Source organism: Glandiceps talaboti, chromosome 13 (genome assembly GCF_964340395.1).
Source record: "Glandiceps talaboti chromosome 13, keGlaTala1.1, whole genome shotgun sequence".
NCBI classification, from domain to species: domain Eukaryota; kingdom Metazoa; phylum Hemichordata; class Enteropneusta; family Spengelidae; genus Glandiceps; species Glandiceps talaboti.
Genome location: NC_135561.1, coordinates 15,866,765 through 15,894,751, shown reverse-complemented (window position 1 = coordinate 15,894,751; position 27,987 = coordinate 15,866,765). Strand labels below are relative to the sequence as shown.

The 27,987-nt window shown below is 35.2% G+C and overlaps 2 protein-coding genes across 4 annotated transcripts in view; one reads left to right on the top strand and one right to left on the bottom strand.

Moving 5' to 3' along the window:
* LOC144444464 (large ribosomal subunit protein eL30-like) overlaps window positions 1-27,987 on the top strand; it is a 248,446-nt gene that overhangs the window by 216,601 nt on the left and 3,858 nt on the right. The gene's annotated exons all lie outside the window — the stretch shown is intronic.
* LOC144444610 (WD repeat-containing protein 35-like) lies at window positions 25-27,902 on the bottom strand. Of its 2 annotated transcripts, XM_078134095.1 has the most exons (25): window positions 27,777-27,902; window positions 26,623-26,740; window positions 25,729-25,803; window positions 25,174-25,266; window positions 24,603-24,704; window positions 23,652-23,812; window positions 22,887-23,052; window positions 21,588-21,733; window positions 19,948-20,166; window positions 16,619-16,711; window positions 14,610-14,630; window positions 12,288-12,348; window positions 11,543-11,757; window positions 11,061-11,224; window positions 10,362-10,572; window positions 9,456-9,584; window positions 8,677-8,765; window positions 8,156-8,359; window positions 6,815-7,094; window positions 5,999-6,061; window positions 4,822-5,034; window positions 3,717-3,854; window positions 3,145-3,277; window positions 2,228-2,513; window positions 25-1,893 (listed from the first exon to the last, which is right to left on the bottom strand). In XM_078134095.1, exons 1-25 carry the CDS (start codon window positions 27,798-27,800, stop codon window positions 1,728-1,730), a joined length of 3,570 nt encoding a protein of 1,189 aa, XP_077990221.1. In that variant the 5' UTR covers window positions 27,801-27,902; the 3' UTR covers window positions 25-1,727. The 2 variants fall into 2 exon arrangements, with proteins under 2 accessions (XP_077990221.1, XP_077990222.1); XM_078134096.1 differs by lacking the exon at window positions 14,610-14,630.

Genomic DNA, 27,987 nt, shown 5'->3' with positions numbered 1-27,987 from the left:
ATGATGACGTTAAAAAACAAATGGTCTCGGTCACTGAGTGTAATTTATTCAGTATTTAAATCTTTACAAATACACAATGTACAATGTCTCAAAAAATTTACATAATATGCAAATTAACCAGTCACTGTCAATGACCCTGTTGGACACATCACTCCTTGACATGCTGATGTCACTGTAGTTGTCTTACAGGGGTCAATATCCTTTGTATGCAAATTAACCTGACGCTGGATGATCCTGTTCGACACACGTCTTTCACGCGCCTATGTTGTGAAATGCAATACACTCACTGTAGTCGTTCTACAGGTGTCTGAGTCCTCTATATACCAAATTAAACTCATCACTCGGTGATCCTGTAGGGATGTATCACACCTTTACATGCCTATGTAGTGAAATGCAGTGCACTGATGTTGTGTTGACAGGGATCTAATTCCATGCTATTGTGAAAAGCAGAACACTTGGTCCAGAAACCACACTTTTCTGCCACATTGTTCTGTTTTACAGTAAAGCATGGATAAGTTTGCTAAAACTACATTCAAAGTGGTTATTTTTTAGGGTGCGAATGTGCATGGGTTTTAAGTTAGCAGAACACTTTATTTACATTGCGAGACATTTATATCTGGGACATCACATATTTTACAAAGTGGTAACTGATGTATGATTTAATCTAACAATTTTTTTAATTGATTCATGAATGCAAACATTGAAACCATTTAAGTATTTAACCACGCAATCCATGGGAAATAATTGAACTATGTACATTTTGCAAAATTAAAAATCATTTTTTGAAATTAAAAATCAAATTATCATGATGCTTGGATGTTTGCAAACAAAGCTCATTGGTTGTGGTTTTTTGTTATCTTTGTGGAATGTGAAAAAGTATCACAAACAAACTCTAGAGTGACTATATATACTTCAGTCTATATACAGATGAATTCAACAAAAACTTGTAAAATCAGCTGTGTGACTTATTCAAGTTTTGTGTCTCAAGTTATTCATTTTCTCAGATGGCATGTTTGAACATATGAGAGGCAGCAGTCAACTTTCAGCAACTGACAGTAAATTAATCTGATTGGTTGATCAGCCGCTTGGCGTTTCAACTGTAAGATATGTCATGTTGCTCTGCCCTCAGTGGCAGGGGTTGACTGATGTGTGAGGGCGCCCTAACATGGCATACCTTACAAATTACTCAATACTGCAGTATTGTGTTATTGAAATATAGCATTGAGTAGTAAAGATCAAAGGTTATGAGTAAGCCCTCTGGGAACACTGCAAACCTAGATATTTTTTTTTACTTTTGGAATTTTACGGCTTCAACTAGTCTTGAAAGAGTATTATTTGCAAAGTACTCAGCTTGGTGCATTGTGTTTATATACACACACATTGGTCAATGTCAGTGTCAAAGGTCAGTTAGAATGCATATGCCAGTGACAAAGGTCACATTAAAATACATGTGCCTGTGTCAAAGGTCAGGTTAGAATGCATATGCCAATGTCAAATGTTGGTTCTCAATGAATATGTCAGTGTTAAAGGTCAGATAAGTGTGTATATGCCAGTGTCAAAAGTCAGATAAGTGTGTATATGCCAGTGTCAAAAGTCAGATAAGTGTGTATATGCCAGTGTCAAAAGTCAGATAAGTGTGTATATGCCAGTGTCAAAAGTCAGATAAGTGTGTATATGCCAGTGTCAAAAGTCAGCTTAGAATGCATATAACAGTGTAACAGGTCAGCTTATATTGAGGAATGACAGAGTGGACAGTTATTTAGTGCACTGATTTCATTCTCATAGGCACGATGTTTACAGGTACTACACATCCAGAATTGGTAATCCATCAATGGTCTGCCAGTTACAATACAGGTTGGAAACTTAGTATCACAGCTAGGACATACTGCACACCTGTAAGGGTCAAAATAGCAAAACTATTAGTACGGTGGGGGCTACTTTTTGTCAAAACTCAATCACTTGATTGGTGATCAAAAATGCTACCCAAAGACTTGACATACATGAAAGTTATACAGATTTCAATATAAAGATAAATTTCTTGGGTATTTTTGATGTGGCATATGCTTGCTTTAATACATACATTTCACAAAAAATGGGTATGATAATGGAATAACACGTGCATGACTAGATTCATACGAGTTGAATGCAAGGTTTTCTCACTGTTTTCTGTATAACAACCCATATCAACCTATGACCCTACTCAGCAGTGACCTTTGACCTTACTCACCAGTCTGGTATCATAGTTTCACAACTGGTGCACTCTGCTTTGTTTTGCCTTGTATCTTTAGGACTGTGTTTAGTGAAGATCTCCAGTGCAAGTTCTTCAAACTGCTTGGTCTGTTCAGCCGGTGCTGTTTCTATTGATTCTAACTTGATAAAAGCCTTGGAACATGTACCAAATGCTCGGTTAGCACACGCTGCCAATGCTAGCAATGAGTAGATGTCATCGGCGTCTATGACATCCTCGTAGTCTCGTAAATGTAAACACGTCTTCATACTGGCATCACAGTAACCTGTAGACAATATCAATATTGTATTATAAAACTGACATAAACTGGCAATAGTATTGTAGCACAAGTGTTTTGGAAATATTATACAAGGATAAGACTATGCTAATAAAATAAAGAACGATATAAATGAAATACATATTGGCAAATTATGAAAATGAAAATGAAAAAAAAAACTTTGCTCAAACCCGAGTCAGTTCTCTGAACATGTATAATGTAAAAGTGAAAACTGTTTTTTACCTCCCGTAAGGAGAGGTTATGTTATTCTTCTGTCTGTCTGTCTGTGTGTGTGTGTGTTTGTCTGTCTGTGAACACGATATCTCAAAAACTTTTGCAACAATTCTAATGAAATGTGCTACACATCTTCTCTATGGTAATGACAACAACAGATTAGATTTTGGCAAACATCCAATGAACATTAATAAATCATTTGCATAATTGACGGTTATTAGTAATTAGTAATTATGGTAGGCCATATCTTTGGAATGTTTACTTCAAATTCAATATAATTTGGTACATATGTTAACCGTAACCATGGAATCTAATTACACACACACACACATGCACACACGCATGCACACACAAACACTCAAACTGAACACACAAACTGAAACCTTGTAGTACCAGTAGTACTTACCTTGGTATAATTGTCTCTGTGCTAACAGAAAGAAATGGAAGGCCTCAGCCCCTCTCCATGCATTGTCAATTAGTTTACTGTCTGATGTTGCCATGGCATCCTCTTCTAGTAGTCCTGCTAAGGCAGAGGAGGCCTGGAAGTACAATCATTCAAATTATGAGATAACATATCACAATAAAGATAGAATGACCCAGAGTTTTAGAAAAACTTGAAGTATTGGCCTAACTAATCTGTTTGCATGTACAATAACAAACATTTTACACGTTAATCGAAAATTGTTTGCAATGTATTGAGTAACAAACACAGACTTGGTCTATGTTGTTTTTACATTGATTTTTCAAGTAGGACGCCATGATAAAATTAAAAATCCAAAATAAATACACCAATCCTCATCCATATGGCCACAGTAAGCTAGAGTATGGTTTAGTTCCTTGCAAAATTATGTACCGGTAGTCATTGATATGAATTATAAGATTGACATACAGATATCAATGATTCATTTCATTTCAAAAGTTACTTTTTGACAACTTATTTCATATTTACTGTGAAATAATTATTTTGATTGTTCTTACCTCCCTCTTGCCTTTAGCTTTCAATTTTGATGTAACTTTGATTTGATCATGGTACTGTTCAATCAGTAAGGCTGCTAGTACATAGATCTTTTTAGTTCTCAGTGGTTTATTCTTCTTCTTGGCATAATCATCTCCAATCTGTTACGAGGCAAAATATAACATAAAACTTGAATACACATCTGACATTTAAGATGAAGAGTTTGTTCAGTGGATTTACACTTTGCAGTGCAATAAAGGCTGTTAGCCCTATGATATTGCCACTCTGTAATGTATGCAGTGTTGAAGCCCAAAAAGTGCAATATGGTTCTTATTCTGGCACGCCACTTCATGACATCAGACACTCTGTGATAACCAAGTTCCAAGGAACAAAGACTGTACATTTAAGATAACAGACACTGTGTGATTATTGAATTGTACACATTTCATGAGATGGACAAAAAAAAATGTCAAAGTATGTTACATCAAAAGAAATTGATATCACAACAAACAATCTTGGATAAATTAAGAGTTTCCTTCAACTTTTGATGATATATTAATACTATACAACATCTGTTGATTATATCTCAACGTCCTGACACAATGTATAAGGTCTTCCTGTGGAACAAACTTGTTTTATAGATTGGGGTTTATGAGGTTTATTGAAATACACACACTACAATGTGGACAGTACCCAAGCAATTGCAGCGTGTCTGATATCATCAAAATGACTAGACTAGTGAAATATGTCATTTCTACAACTTGGTTACTGATAGATTGTAAGATACATTGTGTTGTTCAGCCCTATCAGGCTTCAAAACTTGAGTGCTGGCATGAATGTCATGTGTTACAGACTCAGTCACTGGTAACAGTAAGACTTTTCAATGAAATGATTTGCTATGATCATTACAAAGCTTTCAACTCTAAAACATCCCAATATCATTTGTTAGAATTATGAATAAGAGGTATCATCTTTTTGCTTCTGATTTTTGAAAGCTCAAAAGTCATAACGAAAGGACTATATGTAGATAAAAAAGGTTCAAAAGTTAGAACAATTTACACCATACAAATGGAAAAAAGAGTGTCCTGCTCGGAAATGAAATGATACAAGTACAAGTCAGAACATTACCTTAAACATGAGTTTTGCAGCCTCCAGATAATGGTTAGCTTTCCTATACAATTCTATTGCCTGTAGTTTTTTATCTTTATCCAATAGATGTGTAGCATACTTGGCTAGCAGTGAGTCGATCTCTTTGACATTATGTGTCTTAGCCAAGTCTACAGCCTGGTTCCATTGATTCAGATACACACAGCAATCTATGGCTTCTTTGACCTTGTTATTCTGTGTACATTAAAACATGATAAAGTAGAAATTAATGACAGAGTGAGTGTCAAAAGCGAAGGATTACTTGTATTCGGTTTTCGCTTGAAATGGCACTATACTGTGTTAGTACCTAATGTGTTTGCTGGGGGTAATAGTACATTTATTTAAATTCTTAACATCTCTCCAAATTTTGTCACATGAAAGGTTGCATGTAACCCTTTTGAAATGTAAGACATTTTGGGTCCATCATCTTGGTTTCAAAGAAACTAATAAATCTTGTATGGTGACCCCTGATTGTTTTCTTGATTTTAACTGACAATGTGTCGGAGTGTTCTTGAACAAAGTAACTACACATATTTAAACAGTTTATTTCTAAGATGCATTTCATGTTAAACCTACACTAGCTGTAATTGGAGTAATATTTTTTTCAATCAGACACCCAAAAATATATTTACTGGACATTGTTAAAATACCAGTAATTAGATATTGTAATTAGATGTCTATTTTAATCTATAAGTAGTACAGTAACAAGTAGAAATTGTGATTGTGTTGGGGTGCTGATTTAGGGTACAAATTAAAAAAAAAAAAAAAAAAAAAAAAAAAAAAATTTGATAGGGTTTAATGGTACAGTATCATACTATGTGTACAGTTACACAGACATGTTTACCCACAAGTGATGCGTTACCATTCAGGGTGTACAATATTATGATTAAGTCATTTTATCTAACCAAAAAGTTTCAAAAGTCCAGTTTCAGCTTGTGCAGCTTCAAGGGGATATATAAATACAGTATGGCTGCAAATACATTGTTATCCAAAAGAGAAACCGGTCAAAAGTTGACTTTAGGGTGACAATGCACATCCTTGTGGTTGTGCATGACTCTGTGTAAATACAGATAACCATAGTGGTAACATAGTAGTGCATGACATGTTCAGACTGTCAAAAAACAATATCTTATTTCAGAATACCAATGCGTTATCTTACCTTGAGATAAGCTTGCACAGCTTGTTCACACATACCAACTGTTACAAACATACCAGCTATATCCTAGGATATAAAGAAAACAAGAATTCAGTGTTGTAGAACTCTTGTATCAGGCATATGTAAATCTGATGAATTTACCCATTAACTTTCATAGTACATAGCAATACCAGTTATAAAATGCTGAGAATAGCCAGCTAAATTTACATATACACACGGCAACATGAATTATTTCATCCATTTTATCTTCTTTGTAGTGTTCTCGAAGTTGATTACAAAGAAGTTTGTATTTTTGAATCCAATTACATGTAAGTGACTATTGTGTTTATATGTGTAACAGTTTTATTAGCTATAATGATTACTATTTAATTTTACTGTTAACATATAAAGCTCTTCATGGCTTAACTCCAGAGTACATTATGTGATCTTCTCCAGCCATACACACCGAGTCGCACTCTACGGACGTTCTACAAACAAGAATCTGCTTACAACAACAAATTACAGACAAGTTACCTATGGAGATCGTTCATTCTCATATGTCGCCCCTAAACTATGGAACTCTTTGCCACTTGACTTTTGCCAAGCCTCCAGCCTGGATTGTTACAAAACAAAACTGAAGACTTATTTGTTCACCAAATCATATGGTGTGCTTCAGCCATGATTCAGTGGTACTGAACAGAACATTGCTCTGGAAATCGGCGCTACAGAAATTTGATTGATTGATTGATTGATTGATTGATTGTGAATACACACTACACTAGACAGCAAATTAATCCTTACATCTATAAAGTATTACACACAAGTAGCATGGTAACTTACAGGTAGTAGTCTGTGGTTTTCTGGTAGTGATTCTACCATTTTCTGTAAACCATCAAAATCTTCTAACATATAGTAACATTCAGCTAGTCTTTCCTGGTTTCTACCCTGTACGTAGTATGTTACAGCTTGCTGCCATTTCTGTCTGTCAGCATAGTAGTCACCGATAGCATTCCAGGCTTGTTCTAACTGTTGATCATCACCACCACCACTACCAGTCTTTAGTAACTGTACAACACGGAACCAGTCACCAAGTTTGACTCTCAGATTTACAGCAAGGTCTCTGTAGAAAGACAAGATTTGATACATCAGTCAAAGTAATGCAAACTGTTTTAAAATGACATGGGGTGGGGGTGGGGGGTGGATCTGAACATTTGTGTTACTTTTCTCTTATAAAGTTGAAAAATCATAACTATGCTACTGTACTTTTAACTAAAACAAGTTCTACTTGTAACTATAACTATGTAGTACATATGTATTAGGCCTAAAAAAATTGCATGGTTCTGATTACGTTTAATTTTAAAATAGGTGGGGTAGGTAGATTTTATTCTATTTTACTTTTATTTTATTCTTTTCGTATGTGAGTGTCTAGTTCAGGTAGTTATGTTTTCTATTGTTTTCCATATGGTCTCTCTGTTATTGGTTTCTTCTCATCAGATATACAGCCATTACAGATTGGAAGAACAGTTTGATATTGTCTTTTTAAGTTGATGTCAGTTTCTACATCCACTATTTCTTGAGAGACTTCACAATTTTCAAGATTTTTTTTCTTGAATATGTAAAAAAAAATTTAGGGTCAGCATGAAAAACTAGGTGGGGTTGGGTAACCGAAACCGAACAACTTTTTTTAAGGCCTTATACAAGTTAGGTAAAACTAGTAAATAATTCAATGACATAAAGTTTGGATACACCTAGCCATTGCCACTAATATCAGAATTCCCACTGGTAGTAGTAGAGAAAGTGGACATGCATGACAGGTTTTGATACTACACTGAGATTTAAATTTCATACTCATTGCAAACCTCAAATCAACATAACTATATGTATGATACTATAGATGAGTTTAATGTCCAAGGATTAAACATTTGAATACAGTGTCCCAATCTTCAAAGTTTTCTGCATCTTTTGCATCAGCTACATTTGCAATAACACACAAAAAACAAAATAATAGTACCTGCTCTGCTAGTATATGCATGTACAGTCACTTTTTAAAATTCAAAATACAAAGCTTCTCCATCCGCTTTATGTCTCTTTTTTCTCTGTAATATTGTGGTGTATTTCTTTTGTATTTTCAAAGGAAATAAAAAATATTTTAAAAAATGTCTCCGATGTGACACTACCCACCTTCTGTCCATATCCAGGTACATTCTTTCAGCTTCTTCAAATCGTTTGAAGTACGCGGCCACCTCAGCTTGTTTTAACATCTCACTTTGTAGATTACCCAGTTTCTTGACAAACTCTATACCTTGGTAATCTCTACATCTTACAAAGGCCTGGTCTGCTGTCTTCAAGTCAAGATTCTCCAATGCTGCTTCAGCAAGTAGACGCCTAGTCAAATTAAAAACGTTTAAAAATAATTCCAAATTTTTTTTTAATGATTCATTGATAGATGATGTGACAAGAATGTAAACATTTTGTAATCAAGTTAGGGAGTTGTGGTTAGAATGTAGAACAGTGGACTGAATGTACAATAAACATTTTGTAATCAAGTTAGGGAGTTGTGGTTAGAATTGGGTTGGGGCTATGAATAGGTTTTGTCTCCTTAGCATAATCCTGCTCACAGTAACAGTACAAAATTGGTGTAGTTACACCTTTTAAAAAAAGGGTCTCAAAATCTCCAATTATCATTGGCTGATAAGACTTACCATAGCCTAGGATGTGGGTTATCTTCAATGAATTGTGAGGCGTCCTCAATTCCAACTTTCTCAAGTAGATCTCGGCTATCTCTCAATGACTGAGAAGAAGGAAGGAAAACCAATTTAGCAGGTTACTCTCAATAACAGATATGAGAATTTCAGTCATACACATGATATACACTGCATGGACATTTGACTTAGCTGGCACACTTAGGCAGTCAAAAAAAAATTATTAAAAATTATTGAATGTCAGAAACACATGGCAATTAAAGTCTGAGCCTAAGGAAGTTAGAGTCCCCAGTGGAGTCTGGGTAATTGAGACTAAGGGAGTTAGAGGCCTCAGTGGAATCTGGATAATTGAGACTAAGGGAGTTTGAGGCCTCAGTGGAGTCTGGGTAATTGAGACTAAGGGAGTTAGAGGCCTCAGTGGAATCTGGATAATTGAGACTAAGGGAGTTAGAGGCCTCAGTGGAATCTGGATAATTGAGACTAAGGAGGTTAGAGGCCTCAGTGGAGTCTGGATAATTGAGACTAAGGAGGTTAGAGGCCTCAGTGGAATCTGGATAATTGAGACTAAGGAGGTTAGAGGCCTCAGTGGAGTCTGGATAATTGAGACTAAGGAGGTTAGAGGCCTCAGTGGAGTCTGGATAATTGAGACTAAGGGAGTTAGAGGCCTCAGTGGAGTCTGGGTAATTGAGACTAAGGGAGTTAGAGGCCTCAGTGGAGTCTGGATAATTGAGACTAAGGGAGTTACATGCCCCAGTGGAGTCTGGGTAATTGAGACTAACCTTAATTTCCATATCCAGTAGATTCTCCTTATTTGGGTGTTCTGGGTCTTTCATTATTTCATCCAATAACACTGACTTTATTTGTAAATCTTCAAAGTGACAGATGTAACCAGAACTTAAGATTGGTTCCTATAGATAGATGTAAAAAAATAAAAGAATAATGCTCAGATTTCAAGTTATTGTAACACAGCACAGCACAGCACAGCACAGCACAGCACATAATGTTTCTCTTCCATTGAAGGCTGTCCTTCCCTACTCTTATCCCCATTGGTTTATAGTGTAATGCAGGAGGAAGACACAGTGCCTGAAAAAACCTGGATGGTTTGGAAGAGTCAAACTGAATGACACTGTTCTTACTTACAGAGTGGCAAATTAATGAAGCCAGACCAGGGCATGAACTGTAATTGCAGTGATATGAGTTAAGTGGCAAATTCCTCCAGTATTAACTATATCTTTGACCAAATAAATGGACACTCTTACGAGTCTTACTCTTATTAAATTAGGCAACTGTTTGTGTCCGATAATATGGCCTCAGAAAATAGGGTAGGTAGGTCAGGATTTTATTTTATTTTATTGTTATTTTTTTAAAACTTTTGTTTAAATATAGCTTCAACCCTAAGACAAACAAAACGTCAGTCAGAATATCCCCTTCTGTGATACTTTGATGAAATATGTACAGACATCATTTGGGAAAGAAAACAGACTTACATGAAGGTGAAAAAAAACAAAGAAGTGCTTATCTTTTTGTTTTAAAGGTTGAAAAAATGTTTAGGATCAGCAGCTTAAACTAGGATCAGTCGGGTTATCAGAAACACACACAGTTTTAAAAATATTTTTTCCTTAGGCTAAGAACAGATTTGTCATCAAAACCCGTAATAAACATTCCCACTATTAAAATTATCTCACCTCTGGATCCAGGTTTCTAAAAATGTACATCCTGGTCTTTTCCATCATAGCAAACAACTCTGAATTATCTTCAGCCCATTTCATGTCCCATACATCCTTACGTTCAAAGTTCAAATGTTGACCTTGAACTTCCTGTCCTTCTTGGTTTGTGACCCTGGCTTCAAGGTCAAAGAACGACAAGACACCAGAGATATCAATGATGGCTACTCTCCTGTGTGGAGAAACAAACAATTAGGAGTTAATTTTTCTTGTCTTTAAATAATTCTATGTTGGGTTCTTTTAACTGTTCAACCATCAATAAATGCAGAGCTTGAAATTAACTTTTTTTTTGTTATGGTAGTCATAGTGGGTTACCAATTTCAGAAATTGGTAGCCCAAGGATTATGACCAGTCATCCCATATTCCTGAACTGAAAACAGGAGTTTATCTATTGGAAATATGTTTGTTATTAAAATACTTTTATGTCTGTAAATCTTCCATCCTTTAAATCATTGCATAATCAGTGGTAGTCTGAGCGGTCATTATGTTAGATTTTGTACAAGGATTGTATTGTTGCCATTAAAAGTTGACAGTATTTTTCAGTGAGCAATGAACAAAAAATAAAAAAACAACAATTATAACAGAAAGTAAAACCTAATAGCTAATGGGCCTTTAAGGTTGTATATGTTCTGCATTATCACATTTTCTTTGAATACTTACGTTGAATTACAATTCAGTGACAGTGCATGTGGTCTGCAGTTCAAGGCATACTTGTTTACCAGAGCGAGGTGAGGTAATGAATAACGATGCAACGTTCCTGTCTCTCGACCAATCAGAAGCATTTTATCAGATGCACAGACACAGCAGACATGATCTCTGGTTGGCTGCAAGCAAACAAAATGGAAACCTAACACAAAGAACATGTAAAATGGACTTTCTTGTCATATTTATCAACTATTAACAGTACGTTTTTTTTTTCAATATCAAAATCAGTAAATTGTTTGATTTTTCCAAATATTACTAACAACTCCAAAATGCTTGGCTAATCCTAGCATGTGAATACTGCATGACTTCACATCCATGAAAAAGACTTGAAGACAGGTCGAAATTTAGGATTTATCCATGTATTTTGGTGCAGAATTAACTAAGTTTAAATGTATTTGTAACATTGATATTTAAATAACAAAGTAACTGAGCCTCACATTAAATGCTTTGGAGAAATCACTATGCCCTTCCCCAGCACCAGAGGGCGTATCATCAATGTGAAACACTCTCTCTCTACCATCTTTCTTCTTTGGCATAGCCTGATTGACTTCCATGGCTGTTAGTTTCTTAGGTGTCTTAAACTGCCAGGAGTAGAACGCTTCCTTAGATGATGCTATCACGTGAGTTCTTGTCATTGTTACATAAATAGGATCTGAAGGAAAAGTTATTGTGTTCATTTAATATTTGTATTTCTATATGCACTAGGCACGTGTGTGTGTGTGTGTGTGTGTGTGTGTGTGTGTGTGTGTGTGTGTGTGTGTGTGTGTGTGTGTGTGTGTGTGTGTGTGTGTGTGTGCATTTGCATTATTTTGTATTGCTTGTATGTTTCAAGACATGGAAAGAATTGCACACAACATCTTGTATGTATGGACAGACAGACAGAGACATACATACATACATACATACATACATACATACATACATACATACATACATACATGCATGCATGCATGCACACAAGCACATATATACGCATGCAAGTATGCATGCACCACACACACATGCACATATGCGCGCGCACACACACACACACACACAAACACACACACACACACACACACACACACTTACATACATAAGTATGGAGGGAAATGATTTGTAAAAAGTCAAGAAAACCTGGATAAAGTTAAACCTACTTACAATACAATTGTTCAAGTAAAATACAAATGTACACATACTCACCAATATCTATGTACTTAGAGTCCAGTGGTGTACCAATAGAATTACACAGAACCAAGACATACTAGAGGTAAGAAATAGAGATAGTAGCATTAAAATCAGTTTGAGATACTGTAATATTTGTACTGCTATAAATGAAGCAGTATTAGGTACCACAAAAGACTTGGAGTAAAAGTCAAGAAACATTAATTAACATGGCATTAAAACAGTGGTACTAGAGTTGACAAGAAAGGTTGTGATAACAGAGTCAATACACCATAGTCCAAATATCAGAAAGACAAGAGAGTGTATAGTTTGGCCACTTGGGGTGCTGTGCTCAAGCATAGACCCTACATGTGTAGGGTCTATGGCTCAAGTAGGTTTTTTATTGTATCATAATGCCAAATATCAGAAAAACAAAAGTTTGTGTAGTTTGACCACTGGGGGTGCTATGTTGAAGTAGATTCTAGTAGTAGAAGTACTAGTAGTAGCGTACTTCAAAAATAACTGTTTCACAGTAGTCTACCATAAGAATCCTAACATCCAAATGAAGTTCACAACGTTCTTGGCCAAGTCAAATAATTGTACTTTTTGTTTCATTTTGAATGGTGTAATAGGACAATCTTCAATTCAAACACATTTTGTTTGACTTGTTGTAGTTTCAAGCAATTTGGTGTTTTTGGTGGCAATATACATTTTTGGGGTGAAAATGGTTGTAAAGTTGTTGACTAGAATTTGGTGTATACCATGAAAACCTTTGTCCAACAAACAACAATGAAATGTGTATATCAATGTATGAAAATAAGTGTTTGATTTGATTATCCAGACTGCATACTGAAATAGTATGAATCTACTGGCATTCTGAATAGTATCAAAACTAACTGGTGAAAGTGATTTACTCTTTGATATTCTGAACATTAGCAATAATGTATTATGAGTCTTTTGATATTCTGAACATCATTGACAATAGGTTAATGATAATTCCTTGGATATTATGAACACCATCGATGGAATGTAAAATGATTCCCTTGATACTCTGAACAGCATTGGCAATATGTTAAAGATAATGCCCTTGATATTCCGAACACCATCAATGGCTATAAAATGATTCCCTTGATATTCTGAACATTACTGACATCATGTTATAACTGTTCCCCTTGATATTCTGAACATCATGAATAACAGAATATAAAAAACTGCATGATTTTTGATATTTTGAACATTATTGTAAAAATCACTCCAGTCATAGTTTAACATCACGTTCGTGGTTATATTTTGACAGAGTTTGGCTATGTTTTATTTTTTTGATTAAATCAAAACCAATATTGTGCAGCTCCCTGGTAAGGGTTAGTAATTGGGTCATCCCTTGATTGGAAGGTGTAAATTTTATCATGTAGTTCTGTCCTTAGTAAAGAAGAATGGTTAGTATTAAGAGACAGTGGTTAGTATGAAATGATCAACAAAATGGAACAAAAAACTAAACAAAACACATTAGCACAACGAAAGAGAAGTCACATCTAGTGTTCGTCAAATTTGGCAATTAATGTAGTTATGTATAATTTCCCTTTATACATGAACTACACAACAGTTTTTGGCTACCCAGTCTTGTGAAGAAATGACTTCACTACGGGTGAGATAAGTGACTAGCATGTCTCCAAAGCTAAACTTTTAAATCATCCAGTCTTATTTTGACAAGATATGTGAATTTCACATACTCTGAGATAGAGAGAGAACACACTTTGGTTGCCTGATCAAAGTAGCAGGTTTTTTTTGTTGTTGTTGTTTTTGCACAATTTTAGTAGCCTCTAGATACATTTATTAATTTCCAACCAATTTTGTTGGACATCAAATGTATATCAAAATGGATTGCCCAGTTTTAGTTTCGCGACCATTCAGTTTCTAAATTCTATAAGTTTAGGAATGACCTAGTTCTCGACTCATCTTGACATCTAACCATAGACTGCTGAAACAGTCACTAGTCAGACAACTCTATGGAAAAGTAATTAATGTGATAAGAATTGTCAAGAATACTTGATAGATAAATATCTGGACGTCTTCAATATTTCTGATGCTTAGTCTGATAAGGTTCCTTTAAAAAATGCAGTGAAAGTTACCCCCCCCCCAAAAAAAAAAAAAAAAAATAAATAAATAAAAAAAAAAAAATATAGATATAAACTCAGTCTTTTTAGTATGTGTGTTATCATGTTTTGATGAAGATGGGACAGTCTGAAGTAAATAATCTAGTCAGAACTCTAGCTAGATGTGACCCTCTGTTAGTAAAATACATATGAAAATAAATAGAAGACTTATCCAGTCAAATGATATAACATAATGCCTGCGTTGTACCTGAGGTGGACTGTCAGCTTCCTGCAAAAAACAATATGAATGGTACATGGACAAAATCAGCCAAATTGAAATCAAAATGCAACTTAATAAATATCAATGACAAAGAATTGATTACTGGAACGATGAACATCATGCAGACAACATCCAATGATCACATCAAGTGCTAGTACAGCTGATTACATGGTTACTGATATGTCAGTTGTGGCATGTGAAAAGACAAACAAATCTACATCCGGGCACTTAATTTAAACCATCAAACAGAGATGGAGGGCGATATAATTTATAAACTTCCAGGCACCTATGACCTCATATTAGGCTCACATGTCCACAAGGTCACGTGTACTAAATAGTGAGTCAATCTGTTGACAAAGACTGAAGTGTGCAGTTGAAACTTTCCGGTCAAATTTTCAAAGCTGTGTTTGGAACAAAATTTCAAATCAACACTATGGTTTACCATCACAGATGAATTTCAATTTGAAGACAAACAAATATAGTACGCAATGTAAATCACGTGACAAGTTCAGATCAGACGAATCTGTAGTTTACTAATACATGGTGAATGAGTGCAGAATGCTTAAAAGAAAGTTTTACTATTACTATTGTTGATTGATTTGTTGACTTGTAACGTTGCATGATTCAAATTATTTTTGATGAAATTATGAGAAAGTTGCATACTGAATGACCTGATTACAATTTACATGATTGTGTACAAGGTTAGAGATTTATGTTCTACAGCTTACACTTCATTCTCCTGATAAAGTAATTTTATGGAGATACTACCGGTACAAAAGATTATGGTTTCAAACATTTTCAGTCATGGGTCCAATTATGTGGAATGAGCTTCACATGAATAGTAGAATTGAATCTTTTCAACACAATCTTAAAACACATCCTTCTAAGCAATACTAGCAAGCGTCATTTTGTGCGACTTTTAAACTCATTTTAGCCTTGTAAACTTTATAACTGTTGTCATTTGACTCTCATACTTTCCTGCAATTGTTATTGTCATTTTATCCTTGTTTACTTTGTACTATTTACCATTTTAGCCATATAAATTGTTGTAAATATTATTGTCATTTTATCCATGTATTTACAGTTTTAGCATTGTAAAGAGCACTGAGACATAGTGTACTGTGTTCTCTAAGAAATTCAATTATTATTACAATTATGAAATAATGTACAGTATTATCTGGTCAATATTTCCCTGGTGACTTTAAAAATATATATTGTAGAATTCAGATGAACAAACCAAATATTTTGTCATCATGCCATTTTAAAGGGAATTGTCATATAAGAGGGCAAAACATAGACCCACAAATAATAACATGTAACAACCAAGGGCAGGGCAAGAGGGCAACAAAGTTGGAATAGTTCGCTTTTCTGGGTATACCTGTGAAAGGAAAAACATGCAACAATCTTGTGGTGCCTTGTGTTATGCGGTGTAGGTACCAGTTGGGTCTAATATTTGGAATAAGTGTTCTTCAAGTTCAAGACTACGTTCCACATGCAACTGATGACAACAATGTGTGGTAAGGATGAGAATACTGGAATCACTTATTTGTTTTACACTGTACTTAGCCTAGAGTCAAGTCATGTGGGGAGTTTGACTATACTATCCCCTCACGCCTAGCATTTCCATAATGGTTGTGTATTCAAATAACAAACAAGACAAGGTGATGTTCACGATATGGTAATCATGTTTGCATGGTAATGCTTCAATAGCATCATTGGTTCTTATCACATGGTGGAGTTATTAATGTCATGTCACAGCTGGCAAATTTAAAAACTCGAAAAGAATTTGTACTGGCTTTCTGACTGAAGATTCATTAGAGTGAAATACTGTTCGGGAAATGCTAGGCGTGAGGGGAGACAAAAGTCAAAAACCACACAACTAGACTACACTGTACTGAATTCATATATACAACTTGTGAATACAAAGACACATTCAGGTGAGAAGACATCTGCCAGAATTGACATTACAGAGGTGTTAAACATAAAATATAATTTACCTGTCCTGTACTGTCATCAGCTCTTGTTGCTAGGATACAGTGATCACCATATGCTGTCACAGATATCAAATTCTTGACATACTTTACATATCTCTGGATTAATAAAAAATAAATAAAAAAATATCAAAAATGATACTGAAAATGAAACATATACAGAGTACAGTGTGCCCTCTAAGCCAATTTGACGTGCCACTGACGCACACAATTTCTAGTGACGCACCAAAATTTGGTGTTCTCCTATCTCTTACTATGTGATAACTCACAAGAAATGCCAGTTTTTATCATTTTGACTCACAGCAACAAAACTTGGCTATCATTAGAGGGCACACTGACAGTGCAAATATTACACAATGTTACATGACACTGATAGGCGCGTGTTCCTAAATATTTTAATTTATTAATTTATTCTGTGATGCTTCAGAAGAGAAGAGATGTGTAGCATGTTACCTTGGCAACAACATCAAATACATTTACTCTTGACATCAACATTAGTTACGTCAATGTACAATTAACAACGTCAATATATATACAATTAGCCTTAAAAAGCCAGTCGTTGTGTTTACTTATGAAACATACGAATGTTTACGTAATGAAACCAACGACTGGATCTTACAGACCAATTTACAATGTGAACCATATGAGTTCATTCACACAGATTTTTTTTTTCCTGCAATGAAATATTTTGATCATGAAAAACATAATAACTGGGTGTTTACACAGTTCATAAGAAATATATTTGACAAGAAGAGGAAGCTACTTGGTGAGATTAAAATCAAGGCATGTATCGTAAAACAAAGTGTTCCTGCCTTTTTTTTCTTTTTTTTTGTAGAATTGTTGAGTTGTTATATTTTTGTGGTTCAAATTGTAAATTCATAAGAAAATTTATAATTTACATATTTGATGTGCATCAACCAATCAGAGACTGCATAAATATAGCCAAGAAAAGAAGTAGAAATGTTGAGAGAAAATGGAGGAGGGTGGGGGAAGGTGGGTGGGGGAAGGGGGTGGTACTTCCCATATTTGTCTACATGTTGATGTAGCCACATTGGGCTGGGGGTATGTATTGCAGCCATTTGTTGTAAAATGGGAGAAAGATTCTAATAAGGAGTCTACTATTACAACTCCTGACATCAGACCATGGACGAACAAACAGAGAAAGTCATCAACAACTGAATTGGATTGATAACACTTGGCACAGCATGCTGGAAGAACAGAGTCTTGTATTACATTCCATCATTTGATAAGAATAGTTGCATGGCCTCTTTGTATAATCGTTCACATTCATAAACAAATTTCCAAGGCAAGGCAAGTGTCCTATATGACAAATGTACATATCAGTTTTGTGTCCACCAACCACTATGTAATTTTGCTGTTCAAAATGTGTCAAAAGACATGGTCAATCTGGAATATGTAGTTTTTTGGGTCAAAATGGGTCTGGAGTTTGTTGCATGGATGTACAGGCTTGGTCACAGGTCACCTCCCTTCCCCCTCCCCCCTCCCGAGGACTATTCATTTGATGAATTTCAAAACTCAAAATAGACCAGACTTCTATTCCAGGTAGGACTTTTATGAAGCATAAAAAATCATGTAGATTACCGGTATTGTAAACAATGAATTATTAATGGTGACAATTTATATTTTGGCAGTTCTCGTACTAAAATACAACCATTTACATCTATCTTGGAGACCTTCCAAATTTTCTATGTTGGTGTTGACAAGAAACAACTAACCAGTCTATGAAAAGAAAACCATTTCAAACTACTGAGTCAAAACAAGTACATACTGAATGTCAAATTATCAACAGCACATACAAAGATTTGGATGAAAGGTCATTTTTCGGTCAAGTTCAAATATGAAAAGAAAAATAACAACTTGGGCAGTTTGAAAACTGTTGAGTACTTCCGGAGGGGTCCAACAGTTGCCCATGTCAGATATTCAGAATACAAGTAGATACAAAAGGTTTGGCTATTTTGTTTTCAATGTCAAAATAAAAAAAGACACAAAAGAAGTTTGTTGAAGGAAAGAATGGCAGAGAAAGAGTAAGCATATAAAATAGATCATATAATTTATGTAACATCATGCAATTGAAAAAATGAAGCCTCAACTGAACTGTCCGACCCTCTTTCATTAATGAAATGGTCCAACAGTATTGTATTCTAGGGTAGATTATTCCATTTTGCAATGAAAAGGGGTGAAGCAGTTTTAAGCTTGACAACTGAACACTTAATACGTAGCAACATTATATAGTTATATCTTTCATATATTTTTACCACACACAGACCACTACCTGTTTGTGGTGTACCAACGCCCATTTTGATTTCTGAAAGTTGAAATTTAAAGACATAAAAAACAAAGCGATAAATCAATGAAAAATGAAGAAGGTTTTGAAGTTTGTGTATGTTATCACTTTTGTACCTTTCGTTTTTGGAAAAAGATTTCTTATTTATGGATCTCATTTCCACGACTCTATTCAAAAAGTTGAGAAATGCTGAAAATTGAAAACACACTTTTCAACTGCATGTATGTTATCACTTTTGTAACTTTCGTTTTGGGGAAAGATTGTTATCTCATCCCAATGACTCTATTCAAATAAGAGAATTAATGAAAATTGAAAACACAGTTTTTATCTTTGCGTATTTTATCACTTTTGCGTTTTTCATTTTTTTTGGGAAAAAAATTGTTATCTATGGATCATTTCCCTTCTTTATTCAAAAAGTTGAGATCTGCCAAGAACTAACTGGCAAATGAAATGTTAGTTTTTGTATAACCTTTTTTTTTTTGACATCATAACTTTTTTCTGGAACAGTATAAATTGAAAACATAGAAGACATTATCTCCCTAACTTGTTTTTAGTGTCTCCAGCTAGACACATTATAACATCTTACTGTTGTACAACCTTGACTTCACTGATGTGATATCAGTCAAAATTTCGCATTTATCTCCCAAAAATCTTTTTTAAGACTGAGTTGAAATTTTCATTTAGAACTGTGAACATGAACATCCATCCTCACTTGTGAATATGGGTTTCATTTGTGTGAAACCCATCGAAATAATATTAGCCAGCAGTGTAGTATCACCAGGCTTTACCTTCACAGCCAGATTTACTCACTGAACTACCACATTTCTGGGACCACAATCCGGATATATACACATCTGTACAATAATGTTAGTTAGCAGTATGCTAATGCACTTTATCTCACTTGTGGCTAACATTAATTCTATGGTAATAGTATCATGAGTATGGGCTTCATACACAGCCTGAGTCACAGTAGGTGCATTGGATGGGAATGGAACAGCGCCCCCTTGAGTCCACTGTAAAACATTCTTACCTCATTGTTTTTGGCATCCCAGAATACAACACAGTGCTCTGGTCTGTCAGGTTTAGTGAAGGCATACACTACTGTGTTTGCACAGTAACCCCATTTGTAATCAGGACGGATGTTGGCGAAGTAAATGAAACTGTCAACAGCCAAGGCAATTCTCAATCCACCACCCTCCCAAGAACAGGACAACATCTGTTTACCAGGCACTTTCAAAGTTCGCAGATGCTGTGAGGGGAAGAACAACAAAAAATTATCAAATCTTGAAATTACTACTACATGTACTACTAATAATAGTCATGAAAATGCATAGTTATTCAGTGCTTTTCCATAATTTGGAACTCAAAGCACTGCATCACTACCTCTAGATATACTATGCACCTACACATGTAATGGTACAGCCCTGTAGACCTATACATGTAATGGTACAGCGTAGACCTATACATGTAATGGTACAGCCCTGTATACCTATACATGTAATGGTACAGCCCTGTAGACCTATACATGTAATGGTACAGCCCTGTAGACCTATACATGTAATGGTACAGCCCTGTAGACCTATACATGTAATGGTACAGCCCTGTATACCTATACATGTAATGGTACAGCCCTGTAGACCTATACATGTAATGGTACAGCCCTGTAGACCTATACATGTAATGGTACAGCCCTGTAGACCTATACATGTAATGGTACAGCCCTGTAGACCTACATATGTAATGGTACAGCCCTGTAGACCTATACATGTAATGGTACAGCCCAGTACACATATACATGTAATGGTACAGCCCTGTAGACCTATACATGTAATGGTACAGCCCTGTAGACCTATATATGTAATGGTACATCCCTGTACACCTATACATGTAATGGTACAGCCCTGTAGGCCTATACATGTAATGGTACAGCCCAGTACACCTATACATGTAATGGTACAGCCCTGTAAACCTATACATGTAATGGTACAGCCCAGTACACCTATACATGTAATGGTACAGCCCTGTAGGCCTATATATGTAATGGTACAGCCCTGTGGACCTATACATGTAATGGTACAGCCCTGTTTACCTCCTCAACAACACCCTTGAAAGTACACAATTAGTACTACAAAGTGTACTGATTGAAAATATCATATAAAAATCTGTTCTACCGGTCCCCATTTACAAAACTGAGATTATAAAAGTGGGTCAAATCTTGCCAAGGACTTAAGTTTATCACAAACAGTTGGCTATGCTGAGGACTATGTAAACCAGATACATGCAAATTATGAGCCAACCTCTTACCATTCAACCATGATGTTAAAATATTGAAAACTGCTACTTACAGAGTCAAAAAAGTTCTCTGGAAGCAAATGCTAAATTTCACTGACATCTCATCAGCATTGTCAGGGGGTGTACTGCAATAGGCTGTGATAATGTATCATGGAAGAGACACATGAAACAAAACTGGAGTGATACAGTTGGGATTTCGAAGCCAGCTATAGTACATATAGTACACCCCTGATGATGCTGGCGAGATGACAATGACGACAGTGACAGCGACAATTTGTGATTCACTTCCAGAAAATATTTTTACCATGTGAGTACATATTTTCATTTGATACCATGAACCAAGTGTCCTTGAACATTCACTGTCATCCTAACATTTACCTCTCCAAATGGTGTATAAAACTGCACCACATTGATATCTTTATCCTGTTGTTGGGATTTCTGAGATCCTGCCACAGCTAAGACAGAACCAGTCTGATTCCACTGTATTTGTACAACGGTCATACCTGTGTCTAGTAGTACCGGATCTGAAATATAACAGTATGGCAACGTTTAGATGTTAGTCCCCAATATTTGTCTTCCTTCAGCTAAGAAAAATACAAGTGACCTAAGGGGCCTTTGTCGTTACGAGTCTAGCAACTCGTAGTTACAACCCTTAGGTCATGAATATTTTCCAGCTGATTAAAGAAAATTACCAGTGCCAGTAATATCAAAGAAACATCGGGGAAAGTAATCGCAATTTTGAACATTTTGATTCATATTTTGAATACAATGAACCAGTGGTATAGACGTGCGTTGTTGTGACATAGAACGACCGGCGTATATATTCCATATTGCAGTCTCTGTATGTGCATAGGTTTAAAACATTCACATTGTAACCTGTATTCTACCAGGACCCCAGCTGGGTAGATTGAAACACAATCGTGGTTCAAATCCTGTCCCAAGGACTTTAGCCAATCAGAAACAAATGGCAGCAGCAAGGCGTGATCCTGCAAAATGTAGATTCCAAGCCAACCATTCAACAATAGGCCTTTCCAAAATTTGCCATGGTGATGCTCTACTTCCTGTCTGTGTGTACCTTGGGGGTATACATGGTTTCGGTTACTTGGTTAATCATAGCACTGCTGCTTTTTTCGATGTCTGATCAATACGAAAAACATCCATGATATTCACTTCTACAGAATACCAAGGGAGAAAGCTCTTAAGAAACTGTACCATGAGGTAATGATACTCCCAATTTGAGTGAGGGCGCTGTATTTTCAATTTCCTGTTTGCAGTCTGGAATGGCCTATTCAACTCCATATAGCATATATATGTTTTCTTGAAATAAACTTATGTCATTATGTATTCCAATTCAACTTAGTTTTATTACATTACCATCACCTTACTCTGTACAGAACACATTCACTAACAACACAAAAAATATACCAAAGAATATAACCACAAAATAAACACATGTAACATAAAATACCAACACTGCACTGAAGAAAAACAACAGGGTGATATCATAACTAATGTGACGTCACCCATATATATCATTAGTTTCCATATGAATTGTTTAGCACTATAGATACAACCGTACTAATAAAAGCAACTCTAAGCCTGTAAATATATGAAACATATTGTAACTACAGTATTCTTAAATCAAATACATTTGATAAATAAATAATTTTGTCTTACTGTCATCCATTTCATTCCTCATGACCTGAGCTCTACCATTGTCAAAGCAGATAGCCAGACATGGACAGCCTGGTTCTACGTAACCACCGCTACCATTGTACCAATCAATACCAGCTATCTTGACTGCCCCAGTTACATTGGTCAAACAGTGTAAGGACAGTTTAGACTAGAAAGACAAAAAATGAAGAAAAAACAATTCAGTTTCGACAAGGAGAAAAAAGACAAAATAAGTTTGTAGCATACAGTATTGTGTGTATAAGACATGTCGTGCCATGCTAACAGCATTCACTTCACTTGAGAAGCCCGAAAGGGCTTCGTGCTAGACCCTCCGGTAATACTACATGTACTAACAGTAACTTTAAAACTGACTACAGGTCACATAGTGCCAAAGAAATACTGCACACCATAGGTACTGTCGTCTTTGGTTTTTGTCTGTCAACCTTTTGAGCACAGATCTGAAGTCTTACTACAAGACTAGGTAGGGCTGAACTACACGAAGCATCTTAAAATCTACATACAATGCAAATAGACCTAGCTTTTCTGAATTTAATACTGTAAGTTTAAAGATTTAACAAGTAAAAGACACAAATAATGACGATTATGTCTTGTGAAAACTTTTGAAAAAGTTTGATAATTTTTTCATTCTCTATTCCACTTTCAAATCGAATTAGTAACATCACCTGTCAATATATCACTACATACTTATCATCTCAGTACCTTTCTGTATTGCTGTCATTAGGTCAAAGGTTACAGGTATCTACTTACACAAAAGTTACCCTGGCCGTCAAAGATTTGAGTCTCTCCATTAGTCATTCCAAACAGTAACAACTTAGCATCAGGAGACCATTCTACTTGCGATAACTGCATTCCTTTCAACTCTTTACCCCAGATTCTGTTACCATCCACTGAACCTACAATCACTGCACCTGTTGGGATAAACAGAAATCACAACATCAAAATATACAATAAATCTATATATATACTGGTACACCAAAAAAGTTCTTCCCTAGAAATTTCTACAACAGCAAAACATTTTTCTCCAACCTCAGAAATTTCTACAACAGGATCTGAGGACATACATTTATGAACTTGTGGAGAGAGTTTGAAACTGTGGTACAAGGCTGGGAAAGGAATGTTGTTTTTTCTGTACCCCATTCATTCCACTCCCAAGAATATATGATACTGTAAAAGGTTAAATTTAACATGAGCTGGCTCTAATTTAGCTGTACACGTTTTTCAGAATTTTTGCTAAGGTTAGGGAACAATGGTAACAGAGAGGGAATTCTGTAAATGTTGCATACATTTCAACACCTTGTACCATATTTTTATTGGGCAACCTCAGTAAATATTGTAGAATCCACCTGAGTTCACAAGGTTATTTCAGTAAATTACCTGCTGACTTCTGTATTCTAACTATCTGAATTCTACCTCCTAACCACCTGAAAAATACACTGTATTTATTACAGATTAATTCAGGGAGTCAGGAAATGTTTTCATACATAATTTTAATTTAGCATATTTATCAATCAGTTAAACAATGGAATTATGACCCAATCATCAACTAATACTTTAATTTATAAATAGAAATATATGATGAGAGTACAGAAACCATTATTTTATTCATTTCTTTTTTTTTCATTGTGGCAGTCAAATAATAACTAAAGTTTGTCAACACTACGATAGATAACTGTTAGCAGTATTAACTGACTATCTTACCATCTTCATAGACAATACAGATCTTCTGACCATCAGCATTCCATGCCATACTTCTAACCACCGACTTATTACGGTTATTTATCATTTCCTCATACCATGAACCTGTTATCCAAAAATAAAGATTGAGAGATTGACTTCCCATATACACTGCTAGATGACTGTTTACATCAGGGAAGTGGTGAATTCATGTCATAGCATTCCATAGGATTTGTGCTGTTTCATACACATGTCGTGATGGATATACTCAACTTTCAATCAATCAATCGATCGATCGACCGACCGACCAATCAATCATTCAATCAATCAATCAACCAACCAACCAACCAACCAACCAATCAATCAATCAATCAACTTTGTATAGTGCCAAAACCCAATATGACATAATGTTGTATGGCACTGAACAGAAATCATTCAACATGTCACTTATCTAAAAGTTCCTCAAAATGTGTACTTTGATACAAAAAATGATAATATATCATATATAAGATGTGTTGGGAAATGTTTCATTACCTATGATAGATATATACACAAAAATTTGTAGACTGAGTTCATTAATTAAAACTGTACTTACCTTTATACAGCATCCATACTATAATTAATCCATACTGGTCACTGGTTGTCAGTTTCTGATAGTGGTGATTCCACGTGACAACTTGTACAGCACCTAAATAATACACATTATATGATACAATGTACAACCCATGAAAAAAACGTCAGTGTGTTTGCTTGAATGAAGCAAACGCACTGGCTGTAGTCTTGAGGGATGGCTGATGTTATTTCAGTAATTATACTGACATTTTTATAATTTTTGAATTTCGCTTGCTGTTCTCAGGACTATGAACAATGCATGCATTCAATGAGTTGATGTATAATAACTAATTTGTGCTTTTAGTACCTCATAATGATATCAAACTCCTTCAAAATTACTACATTGCTAATTTCTGTTTTAGAGACAGATTCATTGTTTTTTGCATGCCTGTATTAACTGTAAGTTAAACACAGCAGGTGACTGATTACAGGAGTGTATGCAATGATGAATCTTTCAATGTATTCTAGAAGCTGACCCATCAAATGTCTCAGTATAAGGTATAAGAGATGAAATATACATTTGACTAAACCAACTTACCACTATGTCCTTCCAATGACTGGTTCATAGATAGATTACTTGGAGCTGCTAAACCACGTACTTTGGCATCTTTACCTACAAATTACGAAACAAGTTAATCAGTTCAAAAGTTTACCTGGTCTTTTATTTTCATTTTTTGTCACTTTGACTTTCAGCTTGACTTAATCTGAAATACCGTTCTTGTAAAAATAGAGAGCTTTGAGTAGATGAGAGACATTGATGAAATTGAAGAGTTGAACAAACATCTGCAGATTTCAGGACAAAAAATTACTGCATACACATTTTAAATCAGATTATATTTTAAATGGTACAGATATTGAAAACATCTGGAAAGATATAATTTAAACATACAACTTGTTATAGGTACACTACATGTATGTGTTCATGAGTTTATCATAAGAACAGCCATACTATGGGAAAGATATCATGACTTAATATAATGTATGTACGTTTGTGTGTGTGTGTGTGTGTGTGTGTGTGTGTGTGTGTGTGTGAGCGTATGTATGTACATGTATGTACATGTATGTATGTACATGTATGTATGTATGTATGTATGTATGTATGTATGTATGTATGTATGTATGTATGTACGTACGTACGTACGTACATACGTACGTACGTACGTACGTACGTACGTATGTATGTATGTATGTATGTATGTATGTATGTATGTATGTATGTGTCTGTCTGTTCATATGTGGTGGAGGGGGGGGGGCAACAAGATATTTAGAAAATACATTCATGAGTTCCATAGTCTGTAAGATTTTCCGTGTTAGGTTGTCATCAGTCTGTCCCTTCAAGTGTTGGCTGATAGGGTGTGGTCACCCTAACATGACATGTGCAACTTCTAAAGGTTGACAAGAGTAACTACTTTCGTGTGACTGTCATATTTACCTTGTTGTGTCTCTAATTTTAGTACTTTCAGTAAACCATCTTCTCCTCCACATGCAATGTAGCCTTGTTCTCTGTTCCATGACACACACCTTAGTTTGGTGTTATTGGGTATGGCAATCTGAATATTGAAATGAATAGAAAGTACAAATACATCAAATCTTCTAATATTTGTGTGAGGTAATTCTACAAAGGAAATCTAATTTCAATTTGACAGGACAATATCAACAGATAAGTTAGCTGCAATAATTGTAGTGTTAGTTTTGAATTTGCGTCATTTTTTTCATCTTTTTTTTTTTGATTCTAGCATTTTTTGTTGTGGAGTTCAGATTTAAACTCAAAATTATTTTGATTTGAAACCCTGCAACGAAAAAAGCTTTCAAAACCCCCCAAAACTCCACCAACCCTGAACTTTTAAACTAACGCTACAATTATTATAGCTACAGGTGATTGCAGCTACAGCCAACAGGTGAAGTACACGTAACTTCAGTAACTAACTGGTTTTTTGCTTCATTTTTTTTAATACTGACAAACTCCAGTCTATATCATTTCCCAAGCCTTCATGACTGATAAAATAATGACAAAAAATACATTTTAGAAAAAAAGGATCAAAAATATTGCGAAAAAAAATCAAAAGCTACATATTTCAATTTATTAGTTACATTGGTGATGAAGGCGATACTACTAGTAATTACTTTCATGTGAATTTCCTTGAGAGGTGTTACAGATATTGAAATGAATTGACTTCATTTTTTATTGTGGACATGTTATTCACAATTTACTTGCAACATAATGTTTGTTAATCAGCTTTTCACCACAACCCTCATAAAGTTCATAAAATGTACACTTCAACATTCCCAATATTATCATCAGGTTTAACTTGAACTCTGAGTATGAAATATTCTTGAAAATTAAAACTACGGCTATTTCTACTACCCAACATCAGCAAAATTCTTGACGAGTTGAGTACTGAAAAAGAAAACAAGCAAGTACATGCATTTCAACAACTGTAACGTTAAATATACTTCAATGACAAAATATTGTTATTCTCAATCCAGTCACTGCAATTTGCAATGTTGTGGCTTCCCTGACAACTATGTGCTACATGGTGATTTCTTCTCAACGCAGACTTCCAGAGACACCAAATTTTGACATACCTTCTTGCTTAAGTAGATAAACATTTTGGTTGTCTTAAATATCGAGATCCACTAAAGATATCAGTTGTCCATCAATATTCATTTATATCAGTCTCGGACACGGGAACTACACCGCCATTTTGAAATTGGAATTTGTAGGTATATTTGCATAGTCTCGCATGTATCACGTGACAAAAAAATTTGGTAGTAAATCTACGAATAATTTCGCAAA